The 25787-nt window shown below is 44.5% G+C and overlaps 1 protein-coding gene and 1 long non-coding RNA gene across 7 annotated transcripts; one reads left to right on the top strand and one right to left on the bottom strand.

The window, feature by feature from the left end:
* Positions 1–1841: 1841 nt before the first annotated feature.
* LOC139081676 (uncharacterized) lies at positions 1842–7361 on the bottom strand. Of its 2 annotated transcripts, XR_011536872.1 has the most exons (4): positions 6992–7360; positions 3701–3776; positions 3405–3530; positions 1842–3331 (listed from the first exon to the last, which is right to left on the bottom strand). It is a non-coding gene; the product is annotated as an uncharacterized lncRNA (long non-coding RNA). The 2 variants fall into 2 exon arrangements; XR_011536871.1 differs by lacking the exon at positions 3701–3776 and having other exon boundaries at positions 6992–7361.
* An 8117-nt stretch (positions 7362–15478) lies between these two features.
* LOC103549735 (palmitoyltransferase ZDHHC19-like) lies at positions 15479–24664 on the top strand. Of its 5 annotated transcripts, XM_070608189.1 has the most exons (7): positions 15479–15696; positions 17968–18094; positions 18524–18574; positions 22276–22397; positions 22936–23075; positions 23846–24018; positions 24142–24664. In XM_070608189.1, the coding sequence occupies exons 3-7, from the start codon at positions 18555–18557 to the stop codon at positions 24521–24523; spliced, it is 837 nt and encodes a 278-aa protein (XP_070464290.1). In that variant the 5' UTR covers positions 15479–15696; positions 17968–18094; positions 18524–18554; the 3' UTR covers positions 24524–24664. The 5 variants fall into 5 exon arrangements, 3 of the variants coding, with proteins under 3 accessions (XP_070464290.1, XP_070464291.1, XP_070464289.1); XM_070608190.1 differs by lacking the exon at positions 17968–18094 and having other exon boundaries at positions 15534–15696; XR_011536870.1 differs by lacking the exons at positions 22276–22397; positions 22936–23075; positions 23846–24018; positions 24142–24664 and adding exons at positions 19540–19594; positions 19926–20236 and having other exon boundaries at positions 15493–15696.
* Positions 24665–25787: the final 1123 nt, after the last annotated feature.

The raw sequence follows: 25787 nt of genomic DNA, 5'->3' as shown, positions 1-25787 counted from the left end.
AGTTCTGATCCTTTCATCCTTACCATCTATTGGCAATTTACCTTTTTCTTTTAGTCCTTCTGGTAAATATTGAAATAGTGAAATCACATTGAGGTTTTAATTTGCATTTCTTTAATGACTACAGAAGTTATTGGCCCTTTGAAAACCTTTGAGTCTGCTCAAGTCAGCAGACCATTTTTCCATTGGATTATCTGTCTTTTTCTCAATCACTTGAACAATATTCTGAATTCTGAGACTTTGTGAAATACAAGGATTGCATATGTCTTCTCTCACCCTGTGGATGTCCTTTTCCTGTGTTAATGGTGCCTTTTGATGACCATAAATTCTTAATCTAACCTAGTCCAATTTTTCAAGTCATTCCTTTATGATTAGCAGCTTCTTATACTGTTCAAGCTATCTTTGCCTCCTCCAAGTCATGAAGATGTTCTCCCTTGTTGGCTTCAAGGGATTTATTGTTTTACCTTTCACTTTGAGATCCGAAATCCACCTGTAATTATTTTTGTGTAGGTGTGAAGCAGGGTTCTAGATTCATTTTTATTTTAATTCTGAATCGTCTGTTTTCGTAGAACCCGTTGGTTGATTTTTACATTCGAAACATTAACAAATGCATTCTATTTGGGGGAATGTTGTAAAAGAAAAGGTACTAAATTTTCCCAATATTTAATTAATTATTATATTCTAATAATGATTATTTATCTTTGTCTCACTAATATAAAATACCATCTTTGAATATAGATATCTCACATATATTTTGGAGGTAACATTTTTTGGGGTACAGATATTTTTATCTCACTTGTTCCTGATTACCTCAGGACCCACCATTCACTGAGTCATTAGTATTCCAGGCCCTATGGGGTCATTAATTGAAGAAGACCCAAAGGAATGCCCTGAAACAAAGAGAATCCATTTTGAGCTTGAAGATTTCCAAACAGATTTCTTAGAACTCCTAGCAGGATCTCAAAAGGCAAGCCTTTGTATTTGCACAAAAAAAATTCTGTTTGTTTTCAACCTTGTAAATCCTCAGTAATAAAGTAGATACCACAAATGAGAGATAAGAAAGAAAATAGATGAAAAACCAGATTCTCCCTACTCAAGGCCTACATGAAGTTTTACCCTTCTGGGAAGTCAGCATTTTGTGCAAGAGGCAGAAAAACTTAGATGGGAATACGGGTTTCCTCCAGCTTACCAATGTTTGACCAAGTCTGGGGATGATAAAATATCCTGTATATTTGGTAAGACAATAGTAGAGGAGATTAGTGCCTTATCTCTGGACCTCTGGAGCTAGCAGCCTTACAGTTGTGCACCATAATACAAGGTGTAGAGTCGGTAAGTAGAAGCGAGAGACTCACATGTTTAGCCATAGGAGGACCCAAGAAAGCCACCAGCATTCCCATCCCCTATTTTTCACAGACGTTGGAGTATCAAGGGAGAACGTGGCATGTAAGGATCTGAGAGGGGGCTGATGATCCCAAAGGAGCCTTGCATTTAGAACAAAGAACAACCCGAGAAGAACTTATGGCTGGATGATGGCTACTCAACAGACACAGTAGGAAAAGAGGATAAACTCTAGGAGGGGACTTTGTATTCATTTGAGTGTATTCCAGTGGAAGAAAGAAAATGTCTAGAAACAAGATATTCCCTTCCCTCTTGTTACGGACTGAATTGTGTCCCCCTCAAAATTCATATGACAAGGTCCTAACTCCTAGTACCTCAGCCTGTGACTGTGTTTGAAGACAGTGCCTTTGAAGAAGTAACTGAGGTGAAAGGAGGTCATGTTGTTACCAATCATGAAGTGAGTTCCCTCACCCGTTGTGCAGCAAGCCAATCTCTGACACGGGGGGTGGTGGAAGAAAGTAGGAACTTTATTTTTGCACAGTGCCGAGCAAGGAGAGAGGGTAGCTAACGCTGAAATCCCAAACTCCCCGAAAAGCTAAAAGGAAGGGTTTCTATTTGGGGTTTTCGGTAGGGGAGGGGGAGCATATGGCCTTGCTGGTCGGAGCTTCCCCACCAGCCCGTATCTCTTTGCGGGAGGAGATAGTCCAGGTGCTTGTCCTTGGCCGTGTCTGTCTTCATGGAGGATAGTGGATTCTGGAGCCAGGAAGCCAGAGAGTAAGCAGGGAATGAGTGTTTTGGTTTTAACCCCATACATGCTGAGTTTAATGTGGGGAAACTGATATCAGAGTCGATATCAACTCCCCCCTATTTTATGTCCTCCCTCAATCTTGAGGGATTTGGGGCGGCGACGGATCTAGCTACTTCCTGCTGAAATGGGGCGTAGGTCGTTTCATCTCATTGAACCAGTCTTTTAATGAGGCGGTGATGCTGGTGGGCTCCTGAAGTTAGGCCTGTATCATGTAAGTAAGTAACCAGGTATTTAATAAGAAGATTTTCTAGAGAAACAAAAAGAGAAAAACAAGGTTAATCGTTGGAGCAAATTATAAACCAGTTTCTGAGCCCAGGGGTCAGCCAATCAAGATTCCTGGAAGTCAGGGTCGAAGCATCTTCTGCAGTTTGAAATGTCTCTGATGGTGTCATCGGGCACTCAGGTAGCTTTTTGAGTGGCTTACACAGCAGCAGACATGAATCTCTCTGAAGTTTCTATTAGGTCCTCCAGCTTCAGTTTGTAAGGCTTTAGAAAAAGGGCAGATTTAGTTTTCAATGACTCTAAATGAAAATAATGGGGGAAAAAACCCTGAAAATCTCAGTTTGGAGGTTTTTAGCCAGATATTTCAGGAGGTGAAGAATTCAAGATCCAGTCCAGTTAACAGAAGTAAAATAAAAATTTCAAAGACAATTGGAAAAACTAAAGTCTAATATCTATAAACATGTATTATAGTGTCTATTGAAATATAGTCTTCCCCCCTAAAATCACCCTCAATTTCACTCTGGTTTGCAAAATGTATAGTTTTAATAAATTTGGCATAATTATTTACATAAGCACAGCAAGAATAGTAATTGATCATATAGGCTCTTTTAAATCTGCTTTGCTGGAACCTTATATGGAACCTCAGGTTGATCTTTAAAGGCCTCTCAAGGAAAGCCAAGCAAAGGACCTGTATCACATTCTGCCTGCAGGACCTGCAGATTTGGGTGAATCTCTCTCTTCGTGAGGTTCCCCAAAATATTGAGGTTCCTGGTACCTGCCAGAGGGAGTGACATTCTTTGCTCAACCTTACCAGGTTACCAGGCCAATATTTCCAAGTGGCTTTATTCCAGAATGTCAACCTTCATTCCTCAAAAGCTGTCTTGTTATAGTCAAGCCCGTATGTTTTTTCAAACACGATGTTCCAGTCAAAGCCTTGGTCATATAACCACTGTTTCCAATTGTGTCCTGTTGAAAGAAGAACAGATTCTTATTGCACTTATGCAAACAACTATATTGCCATAAGAATAAGAATACTTACTTATCAGAAGTTTTTGCGTTTTGGGGGGCTCAGATAGGGAGGAAAAGACAAATGTTTCAATTTTGTTTATAAATTGTTGCAAGTCATAGTTCTTTCAGAGAATAGAGAAAAAAAGTTTTCTTCACTCTGAAAAAAGCAAAACATCAAAAATCAGCAATATCTCAATCAAAAAGTCATTAAAGTTATAATCATCCCTATCAGTTTATTCTGTCCTGTGTAATTGGTTCTTGATCTTAATCTTCTGTCAGCAGTTTGTGAGGTCATCAGTTTCTCTGTTGGAGTTCTGTAATTTTTACCCAGTTTAGTTTTACAATCTGAACGTTTACTGGAAACCTGTATTCCAGAGTGTCAGAGTCCTTTCCATGAATTTCTCTGCAGATGAAACATATTTGCCAAAACATCAAAGTAAAATAGCCACTGTTCACAAATAACAAAACATTCAAAAATGGTAATTGACAAAGGCATTTGACCATGTCTGTGATATACAACATTTTGAGATAATAACCAGGATTATAGCTGGCAATCAGAACAGATCAGATAATTTTTTAAATATTTGTATCAATAACACTCATTTACATGATACCATTTAAGAAAGTTTATCATTACTTATTTGACAACGTTTCTCATGTAATTTAACAAAAAAATAAGGCTTATTAGTTTAGCATTTTTTTTCTTATAGGAAGAGAGCTTTCTCCGAGAAGTCCCAGGGGCCCTCTGAAAATCCCCAAAGAAACTCTCTCTCCTCTTCCAGGTAAAAAGAAAGCTTTTATTCAAGACTTGAATATTTGTGTGTGTGGGTAAGCTTGTCAGAAATATTAAAAGCTTTAAAACATTTGTTTAGATAGGAGACAAAGTTCACTGCGAAACCATGTTCAGGTGTCTATTCCAAGTGACAACAGAAACAGTCAAGGGGAAACAGTTTAAAATAGTCAACAAAAAAAAAGCCTTTTTATAAACATTAGATTAAACATTTAGGAAAATTATCCTTTTAAGAAAGAGGAAACCAAGTTTTAATTTTGTATCAGTTTACTTTTGACATATAAGTTTATTTACTTAATTGGATTTCCTTTACTCCTGGCCAACTGGACCAGACATAAACCTGTTTAGGGCTTTCCTTTTACAAACCTTTGGTTACTTTTTTACCTTCAGAATTTGTCCCAGCACTTTAGGACAAATTTATCTTTCTCAACTCAAGAAACAAAAATATTTCCATTCTTTGTATCTTTTTACTGAAAACATATATTTTACTTTCCTTGTATACAGACCTTTTAGAAATATACGTTTCCTCATAGAAAATTTTTCAGCATATGTAAAGCATGTTTATCAATAAACCTAAGCATTTTTTAGTCTCTTTGATATAAGAAACCAAAGGCAGATAAATATATGCTTAGTAGTTAACCTTTAATATTTTATCTTACTTGGAAATGACCTAGATACCGAACAAACTGTTATTATTTAATTTAACTTAGTAAAACTATAAAATTTAAGTTTCCAAAAAGATTTTGGAAGCTGTTTTTTAAGTATACAGACTGTAAAACGTAATTATTGTACTTAAAACTCTTACCCAGTTTGAACAATTACTCTTAAAAACTTCACGTGACATTACAGCAGTGAAGTATTATCCTCAGTTGTTTAAATACATATATCATAATATAATTATTATACATATAATTATATGTATATTTATTTAGTTTACTTGTTCTTAACAATTATATTTAGATCGTCTACAAAAACTCCATGAGACATGAAGCAAAATTAGCTATTATTCTGAGTTATGAGTTTTGCTGATAAATTTTGTAACAGAGATGACATGAGCTCATTTGACCAGTAAACCCAGGCTGTATGTCTGCATCATAGCCAATGCTGATAACTTTGAGGACATGTTCATTTTAAATGAAACCAGCAAACTTAAGCAGGCTTTTATTCATCAAAGATCATTTTATATCATGTTAAATAACCTTGTCTCTTAGAAGTTTTTGCATATTCATTAAAGACTGCATTCCATTAGGAGAGATTTTGAACCCTCTTCTGAAACAGGTTTTCAGAATGGCCATTACAATTCTAAATTATCTCAGAAGTTTACTTATTTTTACTCGTTCAATTTTAGATCATAAATTTTGGGGGAGTTGAAGCGAAGCTCAGCTTGCTGGGAAGCTCAGCAAGAGAGCAGAAAACAGCAGCAGATTTGAGTTGGCTGCTGGCATGTTTAATTATTTAATTATTTTCTCTTAAAGAGGAAGTGAAGTATTTCTAATATTATTTAGAAGCCTCAAAAGATTAAAACAGCCTCCCCACTGTTGCAGCTAGCTTTTCCAATTGCGTACACCAGTTTGCGTGAACTGAAATTGGCCTGTTTAAGTATATCAATTTTTACAAAACTTTATCTTAGTGTTACTAACCCTTATACTTTTAATTATAACTTACATTAGAATTCTATTAACAAGTTTTGGTATTACAATATTGTTCAGCAGAAGCATGCCTAGTTAGACATAACATTTATTCCCAAAGAAAACATCCAGGCAAAGTTGACATAACCTCTTCATATAACATTAGCTTAAACACTTTAATCTTTATAGTCTTATTAATCTTAGTAGCCTAACTGTTGCCCCAAACAATTGTTGGTCAGGTTTCTCACTTTGATTTCTGCCTCCTGACCTTTTAAATTTTTCAAACTGGGGTAAATAGAACAGGTTTGTCTGATGTCCTTTAATGTTGGGGAGCCAATAGGGCGGTCCCGTTAGCCCATCCAACCTTAGGCAGTGTTTCATTAAAACCTTTGTTTTAACTTCATCCATATCTGTTCCATTTATCCCTTTGGGGCGAGTCCTGTGACTCTTCCATTTCTGATTTCTCTTTGTTAACTTAACATTTTCATTAGCATCTGTAAGACTACGAGAAGCTGAGACCCCAAGTTGGATTAAGTTCTTAAGACTAGTCATTATAGTTTCCTCTTAATTTGGTCTTTTCATAGGTGCCAATAAAACAGTTGTTTATCATAAGAGCTCTCTAAAAGTTTCCCAACTTGACGATCCATCGTTTGGCCATTTTTTTTTCTGTCCGGAGTCTAAAGAATATTGTGGCCACATGGTGTTACAAAAGAAAATCATCCCTCTTTAGACATTGCCTTATAGCTCTAGGTCGACCACCAGCCAAAGTTTTTCCCAAGGGGCTCTTAGGTGGGATAAATGCAGCATCTCCCATGTTAACGCTTTTAAAAGGACAGACAAACAGACAGATAACAACAAATACCAAACAAGCGCACATTCCCAAAAACCCTCGGCCACAAACGGAAGCCAAAACAAAGACCAAAACCAAAAACCAAAGTGCTTCCAGTCCCAGCTTAGTCCGTGTCCTACACTCGGTGGGTGCCCAACAAATGAAGATCCGCCATGCAGATCTTCCCAAATGAGCAAGGACAAGGGACCTCGGTTGTGCACACCCGGGGCACTTACCAAAATTTGGCCGGGGCATCGGGCGACTTCAAAACAAATGGAGCCCAGAGGGCTGCCAGGGTACCCATTATTTCCAGCCGGTCCTGTTGGAGAAGGTTAACACAAAGACAAAAACAAAATCTACCAGCTACTTACAGGAGACGTCTTCCTATGTCCTAAACCTGGTTTCTTCCACCACCAAAGCAAAAGCGCCATGGGCCAACAAGGTCTGGCTAGCAGCCACTCACTTGGGGCTGTCCCTGAGACAAGGGGCTCAGGCAGCTGCAGGACAGCTTCCAAGAGAGGCCTTTAGCCAGAGGCCGGTGTGCCACAGGCGAGACGTCCACCTGGGACATTGTCCCATCTGGGGTGCCAAATTGTTACCGAACCTGAAGTGAGTTCCCTCACCCGTTGCGCAGCAAGCCAATCTCTGACACCGGGGGTGGTGGAAGAAAGTAGGAACTTTATTTTTGCACAGCGCTGAGCAAGGAGAGAGGGCAGCTAACGCTGAAATCCCAAACTCCCCGAAAAGCTAAAAGGAAGGGTTTCTATTTGGGGTTTTCGGTAGGGGAGGGGGAGCATATGGCCTTGCTGGTCGGAGCTTTCCCAACCAGCCTGTCTTCGGCCTTGAGACATTTACAGAGAGGAGGAAGCCTGTGACCTTGCTGGTCAGCAGCTTTCCCACCAGTCTGTATCTCTTTGTGGGAGGAGATAGTCCAGGTGCTTGTCCTTGACGGTGTCTGTCTCCATGGAGGACAGTGGATTCTGGAGCCAGGAAGCCAGAGAGTAAGCAGGGAATGAGTGTTTGGTTTTAACCCCATATATGCTGGGATTAACGTGAGGAAACTGAGATCAGGGTCGATATCAATATGGGTGGGTCCTAATCCAATATGACACATGCCTTATGAGAAGAGGAGATCAGGACACACACACAGAAGAAAGACCGTGTGAAGACACTGCAGGAGGACGGCTGTCTCTGAGCCAAGAAGTCAAGGAGAGAGAACTTAGAAGAAGCCAAGGCTGCCAACACACTGATCTCAAACTTCTAACCTCCAGAACGATGAGAAAATGACTCTCCGCTGTCTAAGCCACCCAGCCTGTGCTGCTTGTTGTGGTGGCCCGAGCAAATGAGTACGCCTCTTTCCAACTCTTGGATTTAGTTAACCACTTTTAGAATTTAAATACTATGATTGAGACAAAGTAAAGAATTGAAGAACTCTGGCTTTGAATGTTATTAAATTTGAAATGACTGAGAAATCACTACTTGGCCGAGTTTACCTGAGAACAACTAAGCTAAATTTTCTGCTTTCAGTTAGAAGTGAGCGCTTGTGTTGCTTATTTGCCGATCTCTGAACCCAACAGCTCCCCTTTAATACTTTATCAGGGCGTAGGAATCTGAAAATTACGTGTTGTGCTACTTCGCCATCTGGCCCTTGGTAAGATTCAGTCAGGAGAAGAAATTTTCAGAAGATCAGTAGGCAAGAGAAACGGAAATGCTTTATGCTTCTGGCTCTCAGAATGAGGCAGGTCCTGGCAGTTTGTGGCAGCTGCAGGTTGAGAAATAACGGGGTCAAGGTGTTTCCACCTCCAGCACTGCAGAGATAACACCTTTCAGAAGCCCAGGCCTGGTCAAAGCAGCTCATCTCAGCAGATCCGTTATGTACCGGAACATCATGCCCAACAGTGCAGCAGCTGGTGGATGCAGAGACTTCCAGCCTTGGGGCATTAGTAGCATCTGATCTCTGAGTATCATTCTTCCTTTCCTTTCACTCTTGCAGATCCTGCCCCCTTGCTCCTTCCAATATCTTTTCATACAGTTCCCTACATTAAATCCTTTGGTTTGACACACTCGGGCTGGTTTCTGTGATCAGGACTGCCTCACAAAGGCCTTGAGACAGACTTGAACTTGGGTAACGAAAATAAGGTGACGTATACAAGCATGTTTATGCAGCATTGTTAGTAATAGCAAAACACTGGAAACAACCAGCCATCGATCTGATGATGGATAACTCATGATATATTTGCACAATCATATAATTAAAAGTAATGAAAGTAGACAAACAATAGCACACACAATAGGGAAGATGAATCGTAGTGCTGAGTAAAGAAACTCACAGAAAATTACCGTTTTTATGAAGCTGATACTACTTATAGAAAGCTAATAACACATCATGCAATATATTGTTTAGAGCCATATACCTATGTGGGGATAACCAGAAGAGAAAAATAAGCACTAAATTAGAATATTGTTTAATTCTGTGTGGTAGGCAAAAGGATGGAATCAGGGAGGAATGCATAGATAACTTCAAAAATACTTGTAATGTTCTAATTCTGAAGTTGGGTACCGTATCTTGAGTGTGAATTCTATTTTATTGCACGTGTGTGTGTTGGTATATACTATTTTTTGTATTTCCAATGCTACACGACAAAAGCAATTTTTAGAAAGCAAGTCATTTATTGTCCACTCAACTTTGGAGTCAGAAAAATTCCCAATAGATACGTAGATTATAACATATATCTAAATCTGTTTTCTGGACTTCTAATTTGTTTTATTTGGTTATCTATTCACTAACCAGCACCCCACTGTTTTAATATCTTAAATTTAGAATGTCTTAGTAGCTAATATTGGCAGATCACCCTTTTTAACATTGGGCATGCTATCCACAACATCGTAACTTAAAATATTGACTTTCATTATTATGAATGACTTGCCTTTTATTCTTAATTAGCGACATGTTAATTTTATTTCTTAATACAATATTTCGGTGGCCATGCCTTTGCGTTTTAAAATTGGCTCCATTCTTTGACTTGGAAGTTTTAAATATGATAAAATTAGAGATGGTTTTTAAAATAAATGTATCCTCATATATTTTTAATGTAGACACTTTTTTGGCAAACACGAATAAAATTTGGGAAGTAAATCTTTGCTTTACACAGGAAAAGAAAATTTCACTGACATGTCAAGAAGAAAGAGAATTCCATTTGTTAATTGTATCCTATAGTGATTCATTATTTTTCACTAAAGTAACAGCAAATAAAATTAAAAATCTTGAACTGTTTTATGAATGCTCTTTGCAAGTGATAATTCTAATGAAAGTCTATCTGTGCTTTAAAGGTGAGAATGATCATTGAACGAGATAAAGAACAGGATTCCATTTTAGCAGTAGCTTAGAAAAACAAGAAAGCTGTGTATTAAATTTTGGAAAGTCGTACTTATTCTTTCCAATGAGTAAAACATAATTTGGTCCATTTCAGCCACAACTTGCGACATAAAGGATGCAAGTTAGGAAATGGTCCCTTGGCCCACTCGCTACGCACGCAGATCCGGTCAAATGGAAAAGATGTGATTTAAATGACTTAACTTTAAGTTTCTTTGCATGTAAAACAATAATAATGATAATCATTATAGGGTTAATTATGATTATCATTATAGGGTTGACTAAGGAGTTAGCAACCTGGCCGGTTTTAAATCTTTGACATTCACTTACTTGCCAAGTTATTGAAATCACAGTTATGTGAGAGTCATACTCTCGATCAGCAGAGGTCAGTTCCCACTAAACCCGTGTCCGCTTTGCTCTTTTAGGACAACACGGTAGGCATTTTTTGTGGTATCATGAAATTACTTATATCCGCAACTCGTACGATGTAACACCTTTGTTATATACTCATTTCTGTGTAAACTAAGGGAAAAGAAGAGAAAAAATACACACAGAATGAAAATCAGTCTTCTCTTCATTGGTTTATTTTTTACTTTTTTTGATGGAAAAATCAGCATTGTCTCACAGCTAAAGAAACAGAGGCACAAATACAGTCGGAAAGGAAATCAGGAATTTTCTCCTATTTGTGGAAACTGATGGCTTAAGTTTGTCCAAAACAAACCTCACTATTTAGGAAAGAAATTCTATCTAATGCATTTATTTGGAAGACATTTTTGTAATATCCGTAAGAATCTGTGGGCTATTTTGGAAAAATCTTCCCCGTTTTTAGGGATACTGATTTCGTTGTCGCTAAGCAGCTGCCTATGACCTTGAACAAAGGAGAAGTCTTGGAATGCCATCCTGCGGTCTGCATGGACCTGTTCTCTCCAGTTATTGCACAAAGGAACAGTTTAATTCCAATTGGAATATAGGTCTGTTTGAGTTTCAGGGAATAATAGAGTACTGTTGATCATTTGTGAACTAGAACAAATCAACCACAAGAGGGCATAATTTTCTTGGTTTCATGATTTTTATACAAATAAGGCATGCCTTGAGTAGGTATGATAAGAATCCCTCCTCCTCCCCCACCTTCTCTCTGGCTGTCTTAGAAGAATACACTGTATCTAAAGTATGCTCTAGGGGTGGAGCGGTGTTGGTATGAGTTATTAAGAAAAGCAAAGTTTAAGATGACATTTTTTCATATATGATGTAAGTTATAATGATGATGAAAGTTGTTTATTTTCCTAAAATCCTTCCTTGGGGATGTTGGTTGATGTAAGCACACTGCTGAAAATTTAAAAAATTAAAAAACAAGGAGTCGTTTGTTTGACTATAACCACCCCCCTCCTTTCTGCAACAGCTATGTGGAGTCCTGTATCAGGCACAGAAAGGCTTTCTGACCTCTAGCAAATGTTCATAGGTTTTCTTTTCTGAGATCTCAGGACTTGAGCCAAAGGGGTTGGGCTGTGTTTTTATTTTTATTTTGAAGTGCATTCCTGCTGAATTTAATTATTCACCACACCCCAACCCAGCTGAGTAAACAGAACCTTCAGATTCTGGCTTGGAAAGGTTTTGAAAAACAGCTGATTTTTTCTTTTTGCTTCAAGGAAAGTCTCTGTGGCAGGGTGCTGTATCGCGGAGGGCGGTGAGGACAGAGTCAGAGCAGCTGGGTGATCCTTCCTTCTTCTTGGTCTTGGTTTCCTCACGTATAACATCAGGGCTGCGAGGTCTCCAGGCCTCTCCTAACTCTGAATGTTTATGATTATTTAGGATCTTATGAGTTTAAAACTAAAGGACACAAAGCAAAGTTCTAACAGTTTTACATTCTGATTAACTGACCATGAATGGTCTTCTGTCCTTATCTGGTGACGAGAATCAGGGCTACAGTGACTTCTGAGGGTTCTGTGGACATATAAGTAATACCGAAATGCAGATGGAAGTCGTGTGTTCTTGTCCCTCACTAAATAGGATCTAATGATCTTCATACGCAATTAAGGATCCAGCGATGAGTAGATTGCCACAATCAAATGAAACAGATGGCAAAAGAAATATCTGAAGTTTATAAAGGGCAAACACCTGATGGAAGATCAGGAGGTGGGTGATTGCTCTCAGCCCATGCCATCACTGGTTCCAGTTAGACGTAAACTAACATATATTCCAGTTTTCCCATAGGAGTATAACAACATTTCCCATCTGTCAGTACTGATATGCTAAGATGCGGGAGCACATTCATAAAGTAGTATTTGTCATAAGGCAGAGAGGTGTTATGTATGACCAAAGTATGATTAGTTTTATAGAAGTGACCCTGAAAGGCTTGGGTTTCATCTCCATTTTCCTTGTCTCTCGCATACGACTTTGCAATTTGTCTTTATGTATTTCCTTTCAAATTTACCAAAGTTGTCTTTGTTTTGTGAAGAGAAAACTGTACAGAGAGAACTAGGACTAAAAATTTTGTTGGAAAAGAACCACAGGCTAGTACCTTCTGCTGAAAGTGCAGCCAGATCCTCTGAGATCCTGCTAGATTTATATTCTCGACCCGGTAATGATCCTTCTCCTTTCTTCTGGGCAGAAGCAGCTATATGTGGAGTTGGAGAAGCCTAGAATATACCCATTCTCGCTCTACCCACCCCTGCTGCCTTCCTCTTTGACTCCCAACATAGATCCATGATTCCTGAAATTCTACAATTAGAACTTCATTCTTTGGCTTCATTCAGCATCCAAATGTAAACCTTTGAGAAATAGTGTATTTCACGTTATCTAACAAATACCTACTAACATATGGTAAGAATCACTTACTCACATTCAATGTGCCAGCCCTAACGGCGATGGGTGAGGGGTGGTATGTCACAGAGGAAGAGTCGTGACAAGCGTACTTATTGAGCAATTTTCCAAGCACCTGGAAAGTACTGTTTTTTCTTTCCTTATTTTTTCCCTCTCAGACTGAAACAGGCATAGCTGCAGCAATTAGGTAGCTCTAACTGATGATAAACACAGCTCTTTCAGTGCAACTAAGGATCACTTGTTGAATCTTGAATAGCCACTCTTGGAAATCAGCTACACTGTATAATACACCTTCCATTTGAACCAAACTTAATGTCAAATAGACTTTTCCCACTGAGTGGTGCTGCAAGAATCCAGAGAGGGTATTAGCCTTACAGGACACATTGCCAAATTGCTTCTGGTGACAGTAAACCCCAGACTCTTAGAGAGGACGGTACCACCATGCTGGTGGGGTCCTGTACAGTTAGTAGCAATTCAGAAATCAATCGACTGAAAATAAGGCGACTGATTATCATCATCATATCAACTGCCTGCATTAACTCATTTAACCCCCAAATATCTGTTAAACACCTACCACATACGAGACACTCAGAGAAGTACCTCGAGGATTGCGAAGCCGCGGACACAGCCGAGGCCATTCATCACAACTCTGGGCTGTGCAGCTGACTTTGCCTGCTGTGTGTTCAGAGGAATTAAAAGGAAGGAAAGCACAGAGCCTGGTTTCCAGACGTTGTCTTCTCATGGTATATTCAGGATGCCCTAGTTAACGCAGTCTACATTTGAAGTCAGGATACTTCAAACTAAATCAGTTCAGTACAAATTTACAGGCATTGTTTTAGGGGCTGAGAGAACACAGACACAAAACAGCCAACACACTTGGCTTGCATAACTAACTATGATCTAACATGAAAAGGCCTTCGAATAGTGAAATCAAAGTTCTTTGGGAAAACAGGAGGGTGTGATGAATTCTGTAGGGGTTTTGTGGAAAAGGTTGAAATAAGCAGAGGGAGATATCATTTGGTTTGCATATATTAACCTAGAATTTAGACAGGAAGGAAAAAGGGGAAATCCAGAGTTAACCACGATTCTAGCTAAACACAATATTCTGGTCAATGAAGTGAGAGAATTACTAGAAAATTCATAAATAGAGAGTTTTTAAGGATCAAAAACTACTCATTGTGTACACACCATACGCAAAAAGCTAAACTACGCTGTGGGAGACAAAGGAGGTATTTTGTCCTCACACGGAGCTTGCAGTTTGGATTGAGAGGCAATGGCATAAACAAATAAAGAGGATATAAACATACACAAAAATGCAATAAGCACACCAAGGATATGGTTAATTACAAAATGAGTGGTAGAACATTAACTATGAAGCATTGAGGAACAAAAGTTGCTCTAGGTTCGAATAATCTATAGGGACTTAAATTTTCTTTTCTCTAAAGAGGAAAATTATAAGTTTGGTTGGTTGACAGTCAAAACCAAAGTCACAGAGATGGGGCAGCATGAGATATAGGAAAGAACCTTGGTGAGAGTTAGAGACCTTGAGTCCCTCCTGAGGCTGGCTCTGCCACCAACTACCTGTGACTTAAAATGACTCATTTGGTTTCTGTGGCCCTGAGCTCTCTGCTGCTGAGGGGAGGCTGAGTGAGGAGTCTCCTCCCCACTTGCAGCTCTTCCACTGTAGCCATTGTCTGCTCACTACCCCCAAACCAAAACACCCCTTCTCATTCGCCAAGGGCGCTCCGGGGCTTTAGAAGCTGTGCTCTTAAACCAAGCTCACAAATGCAGGACCCCGGGGCTGCGTTGTTCCTACAACTCCATCTCAAGTCAGCTTTATGTTTTGGACTAGCAAGTGCAAGGTGTGTGACTACAGACCTAGAGTTCCAATGACAAAAGGATTGACCATGCAGCTGATAAGGCCCAAGCCTCAGGACTCATCCCTTGCCCAGGCCCTTTCCGTTACCCTGAGGCGGCCTGAGAATGAATTCACATGGTCGTATGTTTTTGTAAAAATCTGTAAAATTAAGCTATTTCTGCATAATTTTCTTTAAGAGGATCCCATCTCCAAATTGTCTAAGCTGCAGTCTCCTCCAAATGTGGATCCACTCTGGTCCCCATAAACTTCCAAGTTTCCTGTTGCATCACCAAGGGATGCACAAACCAACCAAGGAAACCTCCTAAGACATATCCTTGCTGGCCTGGTATGAGGGAAAGAGGAAAGAAGACTTACATCTTGGTATTCTTTTCTTTCTTTCCCCTGTTTGTTCCTTCCTCGGTGCCAGCCCCTTAAGGGAGGGCTGATCTTTGTCGCTCATCCCCCTGTCTGCTCTTTCAAGGCCAGTCACAGTGGACGGGTGTTTTACCTACTGTAATCTAGCTACTTTATTTAACCTTAAAATTTGTAGGACAGTGTCCCGTTTTTTTCCGCAGCTCCTTAGAGACTTTATGGTATCGAATAAACAGGTCCTAAGTCATCCAGGCGCAGGCTCAAACAGCAGAGGATTCTTTACAGACAGAGTGCCCTACCCGGAGGAACACCCCTAGGCGCGCCCGGAGCTGTCTGGGATCTGCGCTGTGGCCCCGCCAGCAGGGATAGCCTTCTAGCAGCACGCCCAGGGGGGCTGGCGCGCGCCGGCGGGGGCGAGGGCTGGGGGAGGAGACCGGAAGGGGAGAGGTAATCCCTGGCGGTTGCAGCAGCCCCTTTTTAGAAAGACTCAGTCTCTCCCCGGACAGCTGCTGTGGTCGCTCCACAAACTTCAAAGGCGCCCTTCCTCTTGGACTGCGCCTCCTCGCAGCTCCCACGCCCCCAGCCCGCATCCCCTTCCTCTGTCCCTGAAGGGACAGCAGGCTGAGAGAGCGGGAGTGAGGAGTTGGCGGCAGGTAAGGCTGGTTTCAGGTCACCTGCTATGCCAGTAGGAGGGCAAGTTGGGAACCGCGGTGGTAAGCAAAGGTGACGGAATTTAGGAGTGGCTGTGGGTCCGAAGTGAGGATGCGGAGCGGCTGGGGAAAAAGGAATCGTCCTGGGACGGAGAAAGCGCCCCGGAGCTGACGGAGGGGCCGCGCCAGGGCCCAGGCGGGTCGCTCCAACCCCCTCGCCGCCCCCTCGCCCTCCCGGCCAGAGCCCGGCGGCCGGCCGGCTAGCGGTTTGCCTCCTCGCGCACCCGGGAGGTGCGCTCGCCCTCGCCCTCGCGCAGGCGCAGCGGAGGCGGCGGGCAGCGCGTTTGCAGTAGCCCCCAGGCTGCCGCCGGCTGCAGGTTCATTTGGCGACGTCTCGCTGCAGACCGAGGACCCGGCCGAGGGCATCTGCGCCCTCGCTCGCCACTTTCCGGGTGGGCCGCGGAAGGGCATGGGGAGACCTGGCTGCTAGTTTGGTTGTGGTGCTTTTGGGGAGACATGGGCGACGCCTTTTGCTTGGGGCGGGAATCGCGGCGCTCTGGCTCCATGCAGCGTGCGTCCTTTCTTCCAGAGCCCGAGGGGAATGTTGGCGTCGGGTGGCAGCCAGGCGCTGGCTGGCAGGGAAGCGCGGTGCCTGCAAACGCGCTCTTCCCGAGCGGGGCATCCCTTGGCAGCCTGGGCTTGGCTCGCTCAGGAAAAGCCTGGGTCGATCCGGCTGGGAATTGGAGCCCTGGGTGTTCCCTCCCGGCCCGCTGCCGCTGCGACCCGAGGGCACGTGTTACTGGGCCAGCCTAGCCAGTTCTCCTGCTCTCCGGACTTGTGCTCGGCCTCGGGGACAGAGGTGCTCTGCCTCGGTGCCAGCGCGCGGAAGGGACTTGACTGGAGGCCGAGCCTCGGCGTCTCGCTGCAGCCTGCAGTCCAGAGCCCTGGACGGCGGCGCGCTCCCCGCCGCTGAGGCCGGGAGGTGCCGGGTGCCGCGCCACGGAGACCCGAGCTAGACAGGCGGACTTGCTGCCTTTTAGCCCCTAGGGAACCCGTAATGAAAGGCAGGTGTCTCCACAAGGTCATCACTCCAGTGCCGCCTTCCCTTCTCCCGCTCCGAGGCCAGACAGCGGGGAGGATGAGCAGGAAGAGTCGGGATTGGAAGTCAGCAGCCCCAGCCCCAGATATTGCTGTAACTCTGTCCAGCCTCAGAGTCGCTGAGGCTTGCCTGATGAGCTAAAGCTGGCCAGAGGAGCCACTGCTAACAGACTACAAAGTGATGGTCCCGGTCAGGGAGATGGGAAAAGACCTTGGTTCTTGGAAGAGAAAGGCCAGGATATACAGGAAGGTGATGTGGGAAGAGAGAAGAATAGGGTCAAGCGGTAGCCTAGAGACAATAAGACGGTACTGATCTGGATTGCCAACATTTCAAATGGAATTTTTGCCCATTTATGAAATGGAAAATTGGTGGAGAAGGGAAGGGATATTTCTCTAACACTTATTGCATCCCATGGGCTTTGTACGTTATCACGATTAACATGCCCAACGATACTACACAAGGTGTTCTTGCTGTTTTGTGGATGGAAAAAATGCGGAGAGACACAGTTAGAAATGGGTGACGTCCTCCTCTGGCCCTTGCAATCTTAACCAAGAATTATAATTTTTGAAAATAGTATTGATGGTTAGGGGAGTGGACAAAGCAGTTGCTCTCCTTTTAGAGATGGGAATGAGATGTCAAAGTGTGAATTGATGTGTGCAAGTACAAGCTGGTGAGGGGCAAAGCCGAGACCGGCACTGTTTTAGCTGCATGTGGAGCACCTTTCAGGGACTTCAGGCCACTTTCCGTGACCTCGCTGTAAGGGACGAGCTTTCTAAGATCACTTTGACGCTGTATCTGTAGATTATCATTTGTAGGGGAAGAACACTCACAAAGTTAAACGGGATCAGTGGTTGAGGATGCATATGCGCCATCGAGTCTGTAGGCCGTGAATCACATGGACATGATATTAATCATCTATATTTATACAGTTCTTATTGTACCTTATGGGAATTGTTAGTGGCTTTAATAACGTTTCTAGAGGAAAAATGAAAACCAAAGAAACATATTTTGTCAAATGGTAACCCCACGGCTGTGTTGAGAAAATTTCCTGAGCTCAGTAACGTTTTCCTTAGTCTACTTTACTGCTTTCATGACCTGAATCCCTCAAAAATGACTTCCTGTTTGACCACCACTGGTTTCCCTTTCTAAGACTCTGTTGTCCGCTCCCTTCGTAGGAGTAATGCTGTGACGCCTGTCACTTTCCTGCTGACTCTCTGAGAAGGGAGACCAAGAAACACTGGGGCAATGCAGAGTGTTTTGGAATTCTCAGCAGACTAGAATCAACATGAGCAGAAACTAAGGGTAAAAGGGAGATAAAGAATTCTGTGGCTTTTCTTTTGCCTTCTTGTAGAATTGCCTTTAATGAATTTTGATTTCTAGTTTTTCATGGGAAAAATGTGCAAAGATGAACTGAATATTTAATCTCTTTTTGTGTGTGTGGGGGAGGGTCGGTAAGGGTGGGACTGGGAATTGTTTTTGCTGGCAGAGAAGGTCAGGAATATAAACAATTACAAAGGCAGAGGAAGCACATGTACTGTTTCCAGTGATAGGGTATAGGTTTAAACTGGAGTCACTGAGCTGGCTCACTCTCACATCTTTTCTTTACCACATCTAAGAAATACGTTGTTTGGGGTTGGAGTTAAATAAGACAGGCCGTTGCATGGTGCCTACTTCTTATTCTTCATACTGTGTTCTCTTTCCATTGCATGGGCACTTGTGAACTACCAAAAGGTTTATCACAGACCTGAAAGTGTTTCTGAAGATGTCTTCTGGAATTGGCAGGTATGTCTGTGGCCCAGCTTGTGTTGACTGCTTTTACAGAGTTCTTAGGTTAAATCCTCCCCAATCTCATGAAACATTCGGAATATCAACTTCCCAGTCTGGAGGGGACAACATTCCATTTGGTGCTGGTTTAATGAGTGTTAATATGTCTTCAGATGGTTTGTTATAGCTTCATGATTTTGGGCAAAACAAATGTGACTCTGAACTTTCCTGTTGTGTCTGGGAGATCTCATGCTTTGATGACATCTGCTCCTTGGGAAACATTCCTGTCAATTCACAAATGATTTATTGAAAGAAGAAGAGTAACTGTAGCTCTATTTTGAAAAGTTGCTATTTCTCTATTTAGGGCCGGCCCGGTGGCATAGTGGTTGAATTTGTGCGCTCTGCTTCAGCGGCCTGGGGTTTGCGGGTTCGGATCTGGGTGCAGACCTATGCACCACACATTGAGCCGTGCTGTGCCGGTGTCCCAGATACAAAATGGAGGAAGATTGGCACAGATGTTAGCTCAGGGACCATCTTCCTCAGGCAAAAAGAAGAAGATTGGTAAGAGATGTTAGCTCAGGGCCAATCTTCCTCAGCCAAAAATAAAATAAATAAGGTTAACCATACCTCCATTTGGAAAAGTTGTTATTCTTTCTGTAAATAGCTGGAGCCGTATGGAGCACACAAGTTAAGTGGTAAGTATTTCAACACTCAATAACGTGTTCCCTGAAAGGAAAACGAAATATTCACATTTGTGAAATAAGTAATAATAACAATAACAGTATTGATTGACCATGGACAAAACTTATCCCATTCCTTCCTACCTCAAAACTTGGTGAAAAAATACTCCCTCGTTCTAAGAAACGTTGGCCCCAATCCCTTTTTATTTTTACATCTTCATCACGCCTTTCAATCTAATGTTCTAAGTTTTCAATCATTTGTTTTCTTCCTTACTTTTGTCCTTGTTGATGATTCCTGACTAGATCATGAGAACCTTGAAGAAAGGAATTTGTCTTTTCTGACTTTTTATCCCTTCAGGTTAGTACCATGCTAAGCATATTTGAGATTCTTGGCACATATTGAAGTCTGATTAATTACGCAGTCAATAGAGTGATTTTGAATCTCTTCCTTGCCTATAAAAGATTTTATGCTTTACTTTCTCTGAGCTTTTAGGAAGGAGAGTTTTCTCTTATTTCTGAGTTGAACCTTGTCATAGAAAACAGTGGTGAGACGCTCAGGCTTTTATCGTAATACGTAACATCCAAGAGTGGTGTGATGATCATGTGAAATAGGGTATATAAGAATAGTTAGTAAAAAGTTGCATGCTACAAAGTTATGATTTTCTTGTGAAATTTTTTGTGTCTTTTAGAAAGACCCCGTTGAGAGATGGCAGCATCCACATCCAGGTTACTTCACCTTAACTTGAAGTACCTAAATAATAATTAGAAAGAAGATACAGAAAAAGCAAAATTGGCTATAAACAAGAAATACACCGATAAGCAACTGCAACACCTTTGAGATTATTTTGAAATTTCAGTAATCATAATGAGATATACTTCAGTTATTAGACAAATAAATATGACATTAAAAAGTGAAGTGCTTCAAATCACTGGAATATATAAGGAATATACTGTTCGTACTGAGATTTTCAATAAATTTGATGACTTTTAATCTTTGTTAATATTTGATCATTTGTCTCCATGTCAATTCACAATATTTAATCATTTCTAACGGTCACGAACCAGGACATCTTGAACCAGCGTGCGAATCTTTCACTGGTAAATTTAGACAGTCTGTTCATTCTTTTACAAAGCTCAACCAACTACAGATGTCACCCTCCCATAGAAGTGTGCACAAGAAATTGAGATTTAGTGACCAAAGGCTCCGAGAAGAGTCTCTGCCTGTCTGATCGTGAACCTGTCATCCCTTTAAAGATGTGACATCTTCTGCTCCAGAGATTAGGAATGCCGTACTTCACGTCCCTGTTTCTTCTAGGGGGCATTTAACAGAATAACTTCAACATTTTGTTTTGAAAGCTGGTGGTTAATAATGTGATCTGTGAGTGAGTTTTACTAGCAAATCACAGGAGAAACGGAAACATTTTGCTGTGTTTTTCTAATTAACTCGAATGAAGCATTGTGAAATGGGACTGTTACTGCTAACGGCAAAGTCAATTGCATAAGCAAGAGAGTCTCGATTACTGAGTATCTGAAAAGAAACATAGGGCAGGACTCTTGCTTTCATGGAAAATAAAATGGGATAGGAGGAGAAGCTGACAGTAAGCTGCTATCAGATAAACGGCCACTGCGTCTCAACACGGAGTTCGGAAAATGTGTGCAGGGGCTGCCTCTCAGCACAGACCCCGCAGTCGGGTGGTGGTGGCAGGTCTGAAGCTGACTGGTGGCCCCTGAGTCACAGGTCTGTTGGAGCTGTGACTCACAGTTGGGGGACTCTTCCAGACATAGAGGGGTTCAGGTGCTCAGTGGCTGAAACGAATGACAACTGTCAGCTGCATGTCACAGAGAAGCCAGTGATTTTGTCCCCTCATAAGCAGCTCAGAGGGAGGCAGTTCTAGATCGGGGCAGTGTCAAGACTGTCATCAAAGGGTGTCTGTGTAGCGTGTTGACTTGTTGCCTAATGGGCCCAAGAGGGCACTCCCGGCCAGCACATCTAGGTTCAAGACAGGAAGAAGGAACAGAGCTGTGCCAACGGTGTCCTTTTCCCCTCTGATCAGGGAGCCAGAAGCTTTTCTAGAAACCACAGAGATCCACTTAAATCTCATTGACCCAACTTTTGTCAAGAGAAGCCTGGAAACGAGGGAAGCTGGGAGATTATTTCACTGCCCCAACCCCAAAGTGGAATTTCATGAGAGCAGAAAGGAAAAACTGGAGACAGAGTGAGCAATGAGCACGGTTTGCTTCGATCAGCACTTCCCCCGAAAGGGCGATTGGAATCAGCCCCTTCTCCCCATGTGCTTCGAAACTCTCCTGGGGTCTCGAAGCCAACCTGGCGGGGGCAGGACCTCTCCGTCCCCAGCATGAGGGGGTGGGGGGCGTTGCCGTTGGAGGCGCCGGTCACAGGCTGCAGAGCCCCTCGCTCACATTCTCAGCTTCTGTGACATCACACTGGGACTCGTGCCTTCTACCCTGGGCCGTAGCTTGGGAGCTCACTATCTCTTGAGCGACCGCTTTGGAGATAGGGCTCCTGGAGCCAGTGTTGGCGAGGGCGCCTGTGGGCGCTGGAGGTGCCGCCATGCCGCTCTCGCGGGCTGGCCGACCTCAGGGCCTGCTTCCCTGGATGATCCCGAGCCTGTGTGCCGCCCTCAGCGCAGTGATGCTGCTTGTCCTGAGTGGCCTGTTCTTTGCTTTCCCGTGAGTCTCCCACACAGGCCGGCAGGTTTCTGACAGACACAGAAAGAAAAAGAGATGATGATAACATGGAGCAGGGGAAGTGCAGAAGAGGGGCCATGGAAGGGAGGCTATTGTAGGCAGAGGGACGCGAACGCGCAAAGGCACCAAGGCATAGAGTGCTTGGTGCCCCTGGGAGCTGGTGGTGGTGGGTCGTGTTGGGTGACATCTGGTGGAGCTTCTATGGATCTGTCACTAGCCTGGATATTGATGGCAGGCTTGAAGGTCTGTGAGTCCTGACCAGGTGGACTGAGTCCTGGGGGGAGCTCAGGGCCTCCCGCAGATCAGGGCTGAGTCCTGCTCTGGTCTCAGTTGCAGATGGCTGCTCCAGAACGGCGAGTGGGTCTATCCTATTGTCACGGGCCCCCTCTTCGTACTCAGCTTCTGCAGTCTCATCGCCCTCAATGGGTCAGACCCTGGCATCCTACATCAAGGTGAGTTCTCGGCCTCTGGGAGAAGGAGGTAGCAGCCGAAAGGCTCCTGCCTGCACGGATGATTCCTAACGTGCTCCCCACTCCCCTCCCGGGCCTCAAGACCCCTTCTCCCCCCTCCTCATCTGCTTGGGCCCTGCTTCTTTGCTTCCTGACCCAATCCACCAAGATGTGGGAAAGAGAATTCTGGAGGTTTCCAGTTACCCTGGAGGGGAGGGCGGGGCAGACCAGGGAGAGAAGCCAGGTATTGACAACCACTCAGTTCTCTTCTTCCTTCCCACTGCACACACTCCTGAAAGCATCAGTCCCAGTTGCGAAGGCCTGCGTCCTAACAGAGCTCCTCTGGCTGCAAATTACCTTCCCTTGGGCTGCCAGCGTCTCCCAGTTCGGTCAGCCAGCCGAGTGGGGACCGGGGATTCCCATGCCCAGCTCCTCCCCACCCTTCCTGGAGCCGTGTGATGCTGCGGGGCTGCCCCCACCCCTGCCAGCAGCAGAGTGATGGAAGGGCTCCTGCTGCTGCCCAATCCTCTTCCCATGCCAGGCTCCAACGAACTGGACCCCATGATGATGCCTGTGGTGTGGGTGAACCACATGGCCTTCCACCTGCAGTGGTGCCCAAAGTGCCGCTTCCACCGCCCGCCCCGGACCCACCACTGCCCCCGGTGCAACATTTGTGTGGAGGTGAGCACCCCTCTCATCTGCCCCCCTGCCCCCTCCCACCCCTGCTCTGAACTCGGCTTGGGCCAAGAGGCCCATTGACTCCGGGTGCCCGTGGCAGGTGTGAAAACACTACCAGGACTACAAAAGGCCAAGGGTGGCAGTAACTCCCAGGCACTCTTGGTCACTCATGCAGGTCACTGCGTCTGTGCCTGCTGCTGTCCTGGGAGGCTGGCCCTTGCCCACCCAGGTGCTGACAGGCACAGGTGCATCCACATCTATGCTTGCCCTGGTCAGGCCAGGGGGAGGAAAGGCACCCGTGTCCTACCCCAGGCCTCACTGACACTAGATGCCCAGGGGGCCTATGGCCGGCTGCAGATCTGGCCTGGGGAGATCCGCCTGTCCTCTTCTGGGGCTCCAGGCCCGACAATCTTCTGGATTCTGAGAGCTTGTCTCTCCTGTGTCTAGCCTGCCAAGGTTTACAAATGTGCTGTCTTCTCTCCTGCTTACAACCCAGAGAGGCTGGGGGGTGCGGGGGGCTGTGTCATTCTTACTCTCATTCAGTGGATGTCAAAACAGAGGTCCTGCTGAGGGTACAGCAGGAAGTGTCCCACAGAAGGCTAGGCGCGCCTTGTCTCTAGAGGCCTCGTGTCAAGTGACCTTGAGCCACAGAGCCCCAAAGTGCTCTCACCACAGAAACGCCAGCGATAGCGACATTGTGGCTCAGGTTTAGGGGCGTTGGAGGCTGGGCCACGGTCAGGATCTGGAGGGCGCCCCCTCTCACTCTCGCCCAGGACTTTGACCACCACAGCAGGTGGGTGAATAACTGCATCGGGCACCGCAATTACCGGCTTTACCTGCTGCTGGTCCTGTCCCTGTGTCTATACACTCTCGCCGTGCTGGTCGCCTGTGTGATGGTCCTGGTGCGCACGACCCACCTGCCCTACGGTCTGGACAAGATCATCACGTATCCACCAGGCTGGGGGCCCACTTTGGGGGCCCACTTTGGGAGTGAGGAGGAGGGCTGGGAGAGCCCAGGTGCGGGAGCAGGGGGCAGGGTTCAAGGCGCGGCTCCTTAGCTCCAGCGCAGCATCGTGGTGGCTGTACCCGCCGCCGGCTTCCTGGTGCCTCTCTTCGTGCTGCTGCTCATCAAGGCCTGGTCGGTTAGCAAGGCTGAGCGCTCCCACGAGGGCAAGGTATGTGGGCCCGGGGGAGCCAGGACACCGGGCTGTGGGCGGTCCCCTTGTCCCTCCCGGACCTCCGCACCTTCCACTCTTCCTCCACTGCCCTGGTCCTCATGGCCTGCCCTCCCTCGAAGGTGCCTCCTTAGCCCTTCAGACCCTGATTCAGCTCCTGTGGTGCCTCCACTGGGGCTCAGTGTCACTCTCCCGACTGGGTGCCCTGCGTCCAGGGCCTCCTGTGTGCCAGGTCGCGCATGCAGTATTTTGAGCGCTGTGCGCAGTGGTGAGTAAGGCTCCATCCTGTGCTGGTGGTGATGAGGAGCCTGAAGTCAGAATAACTCCCGCCAGAGGCTGGTGAACACTGAGAGAGGGGTCTGACCGCTCTGTGCAGCACAGACTCAGAGAGGGAATGGAGAGTTCAGAGAGGACCGCGGTGGAGAGGTTTTGGGTGGGCGAGGGCAGAGGGGAGGGCATTGCAGGTGAGGGGCACAGCTTGCCAAAAGGCAGGGATGCCCGAAAGTGTGCGGACTGTTGACGAGATGGTGACGAGACAGTTGTAAATGGAGCAGAAAGTGGATGGGAAATGAAGTGGCCTCCTTGGCACTGGCCGGACGGAAAAGGCTCGGAACGTCAGGTGGAGAAATTGAGTCTTGGGACCAGGAACCTGGGAGCCACGGCAGGACTCCTTTTTTTTTTCGACATACGGTAAAATTCACCTTTTATAAGCACCCGATTCTATGAGTGTGGGCAAGCACAGATAGTCCTGTAACCACGACCATAATTCAAATTCAGAACAGTTCCGTCAGCCCCCAAATTCTCTGACGGTCTTTTGCAGTCAATATGTCCCCATACCTGCTGCCCCTGCCATCCACTGAGTTGTACTATCCCCATAGTGTTTCTCTTTCCCGAACCTCCTGTAAATGGAATTCACAGACTTTTGAGTCTGCTGTGTTTTACGTAGCAAAATTTATTCAAGATTCATCCGTGGTGTTGCCTATATGAGGAGGTTCTTCCTTTTCTTGCTGTGTACTATTCCATCCTATGGATATACCTATGCATGCCTTGTTGATCCATTTGCCAGTTGAAGGCTATTTTGGTGGTTTCCAGTTTCTGGTGATCATGAAATGTGGTTCTAAACATTCGTGTCCAGGCCCCTGGACATGTTTCCACTTCTTTGTTGATAAATCCTTAAAGGCGGCCTTGCTGGGTTGTATGGTACCGGAATGTTTCCCTTTGTAAGCCACTGCCCAATTGTCTTCCAAAATGCGTGTACCATTTGGCATTCCCACAAGCAACGTATGAGAATTCCAGGCGTTTCTCCATTTTCACTGTCGTTTGGCGTCGTCAGGTCTTCTGTGTTTTGTTTCCTTACTTTCATCTAACGAATGTGTGGTGGTATCTCGTTGTGGTTGTGTTTGCGTGTTCCTAATGACTGATGATGCTGAGCACCTTCTCGTGTTCTCGTTTGCCGACCGTCTATCTGTGATTTGTGTCTGTTCCAATCTTTTGCCCATTCAGAAAAATTGTGTTGTTTTCTTCTTATTGAGTTTTAAGA

This window comes from Equus przewalskii, unplaced genomic scaffold (assembly GCF_037783145.1).
Source record: "Equus przewalskii isolate Varuska unplaced genomic scaffold, EquPr2 ChrUn-4, whole genome shotgun sequence".
NCBI lineage: Eukaryota > Metazoa > Chordata > Mammalia > Perissodactyla > Equidae > Equus > Equus przewalskii.
Note: the sequence above shows the minus strand (reverse complement) of the source record. Positions and strands in the feature narration are given on the sequence as shown.

What these genes read in the sequence shown, in the direction of transcription:
- LOC103549735 (XM_070608188.1), top strand. Translation starts at nt 21,809, where the DNA reads ATGCCGCTCTCGCGGGCTGGCCGACCTCAGGGCCTGCTTCCCTGGATG. An exon ending in GGCCTGTTCTTTGCTTTCCC is followed by an intron (nt 21,928 to 22,275) that starts GTGAGTCTCCCA and finishes CTCTGGTCTCAG; the next exon opens with TTGCAGATGGCTGCTCCAGA. An exon ending in GGTCTGGACAAGATCATCAC is followed by an intron (nt 24,019 to 24,141) that starts GTATCCACCAGG and finishes GCTCCAGCGCAG; the next exon opens with CATCGTGGTGGCTGTACCCG.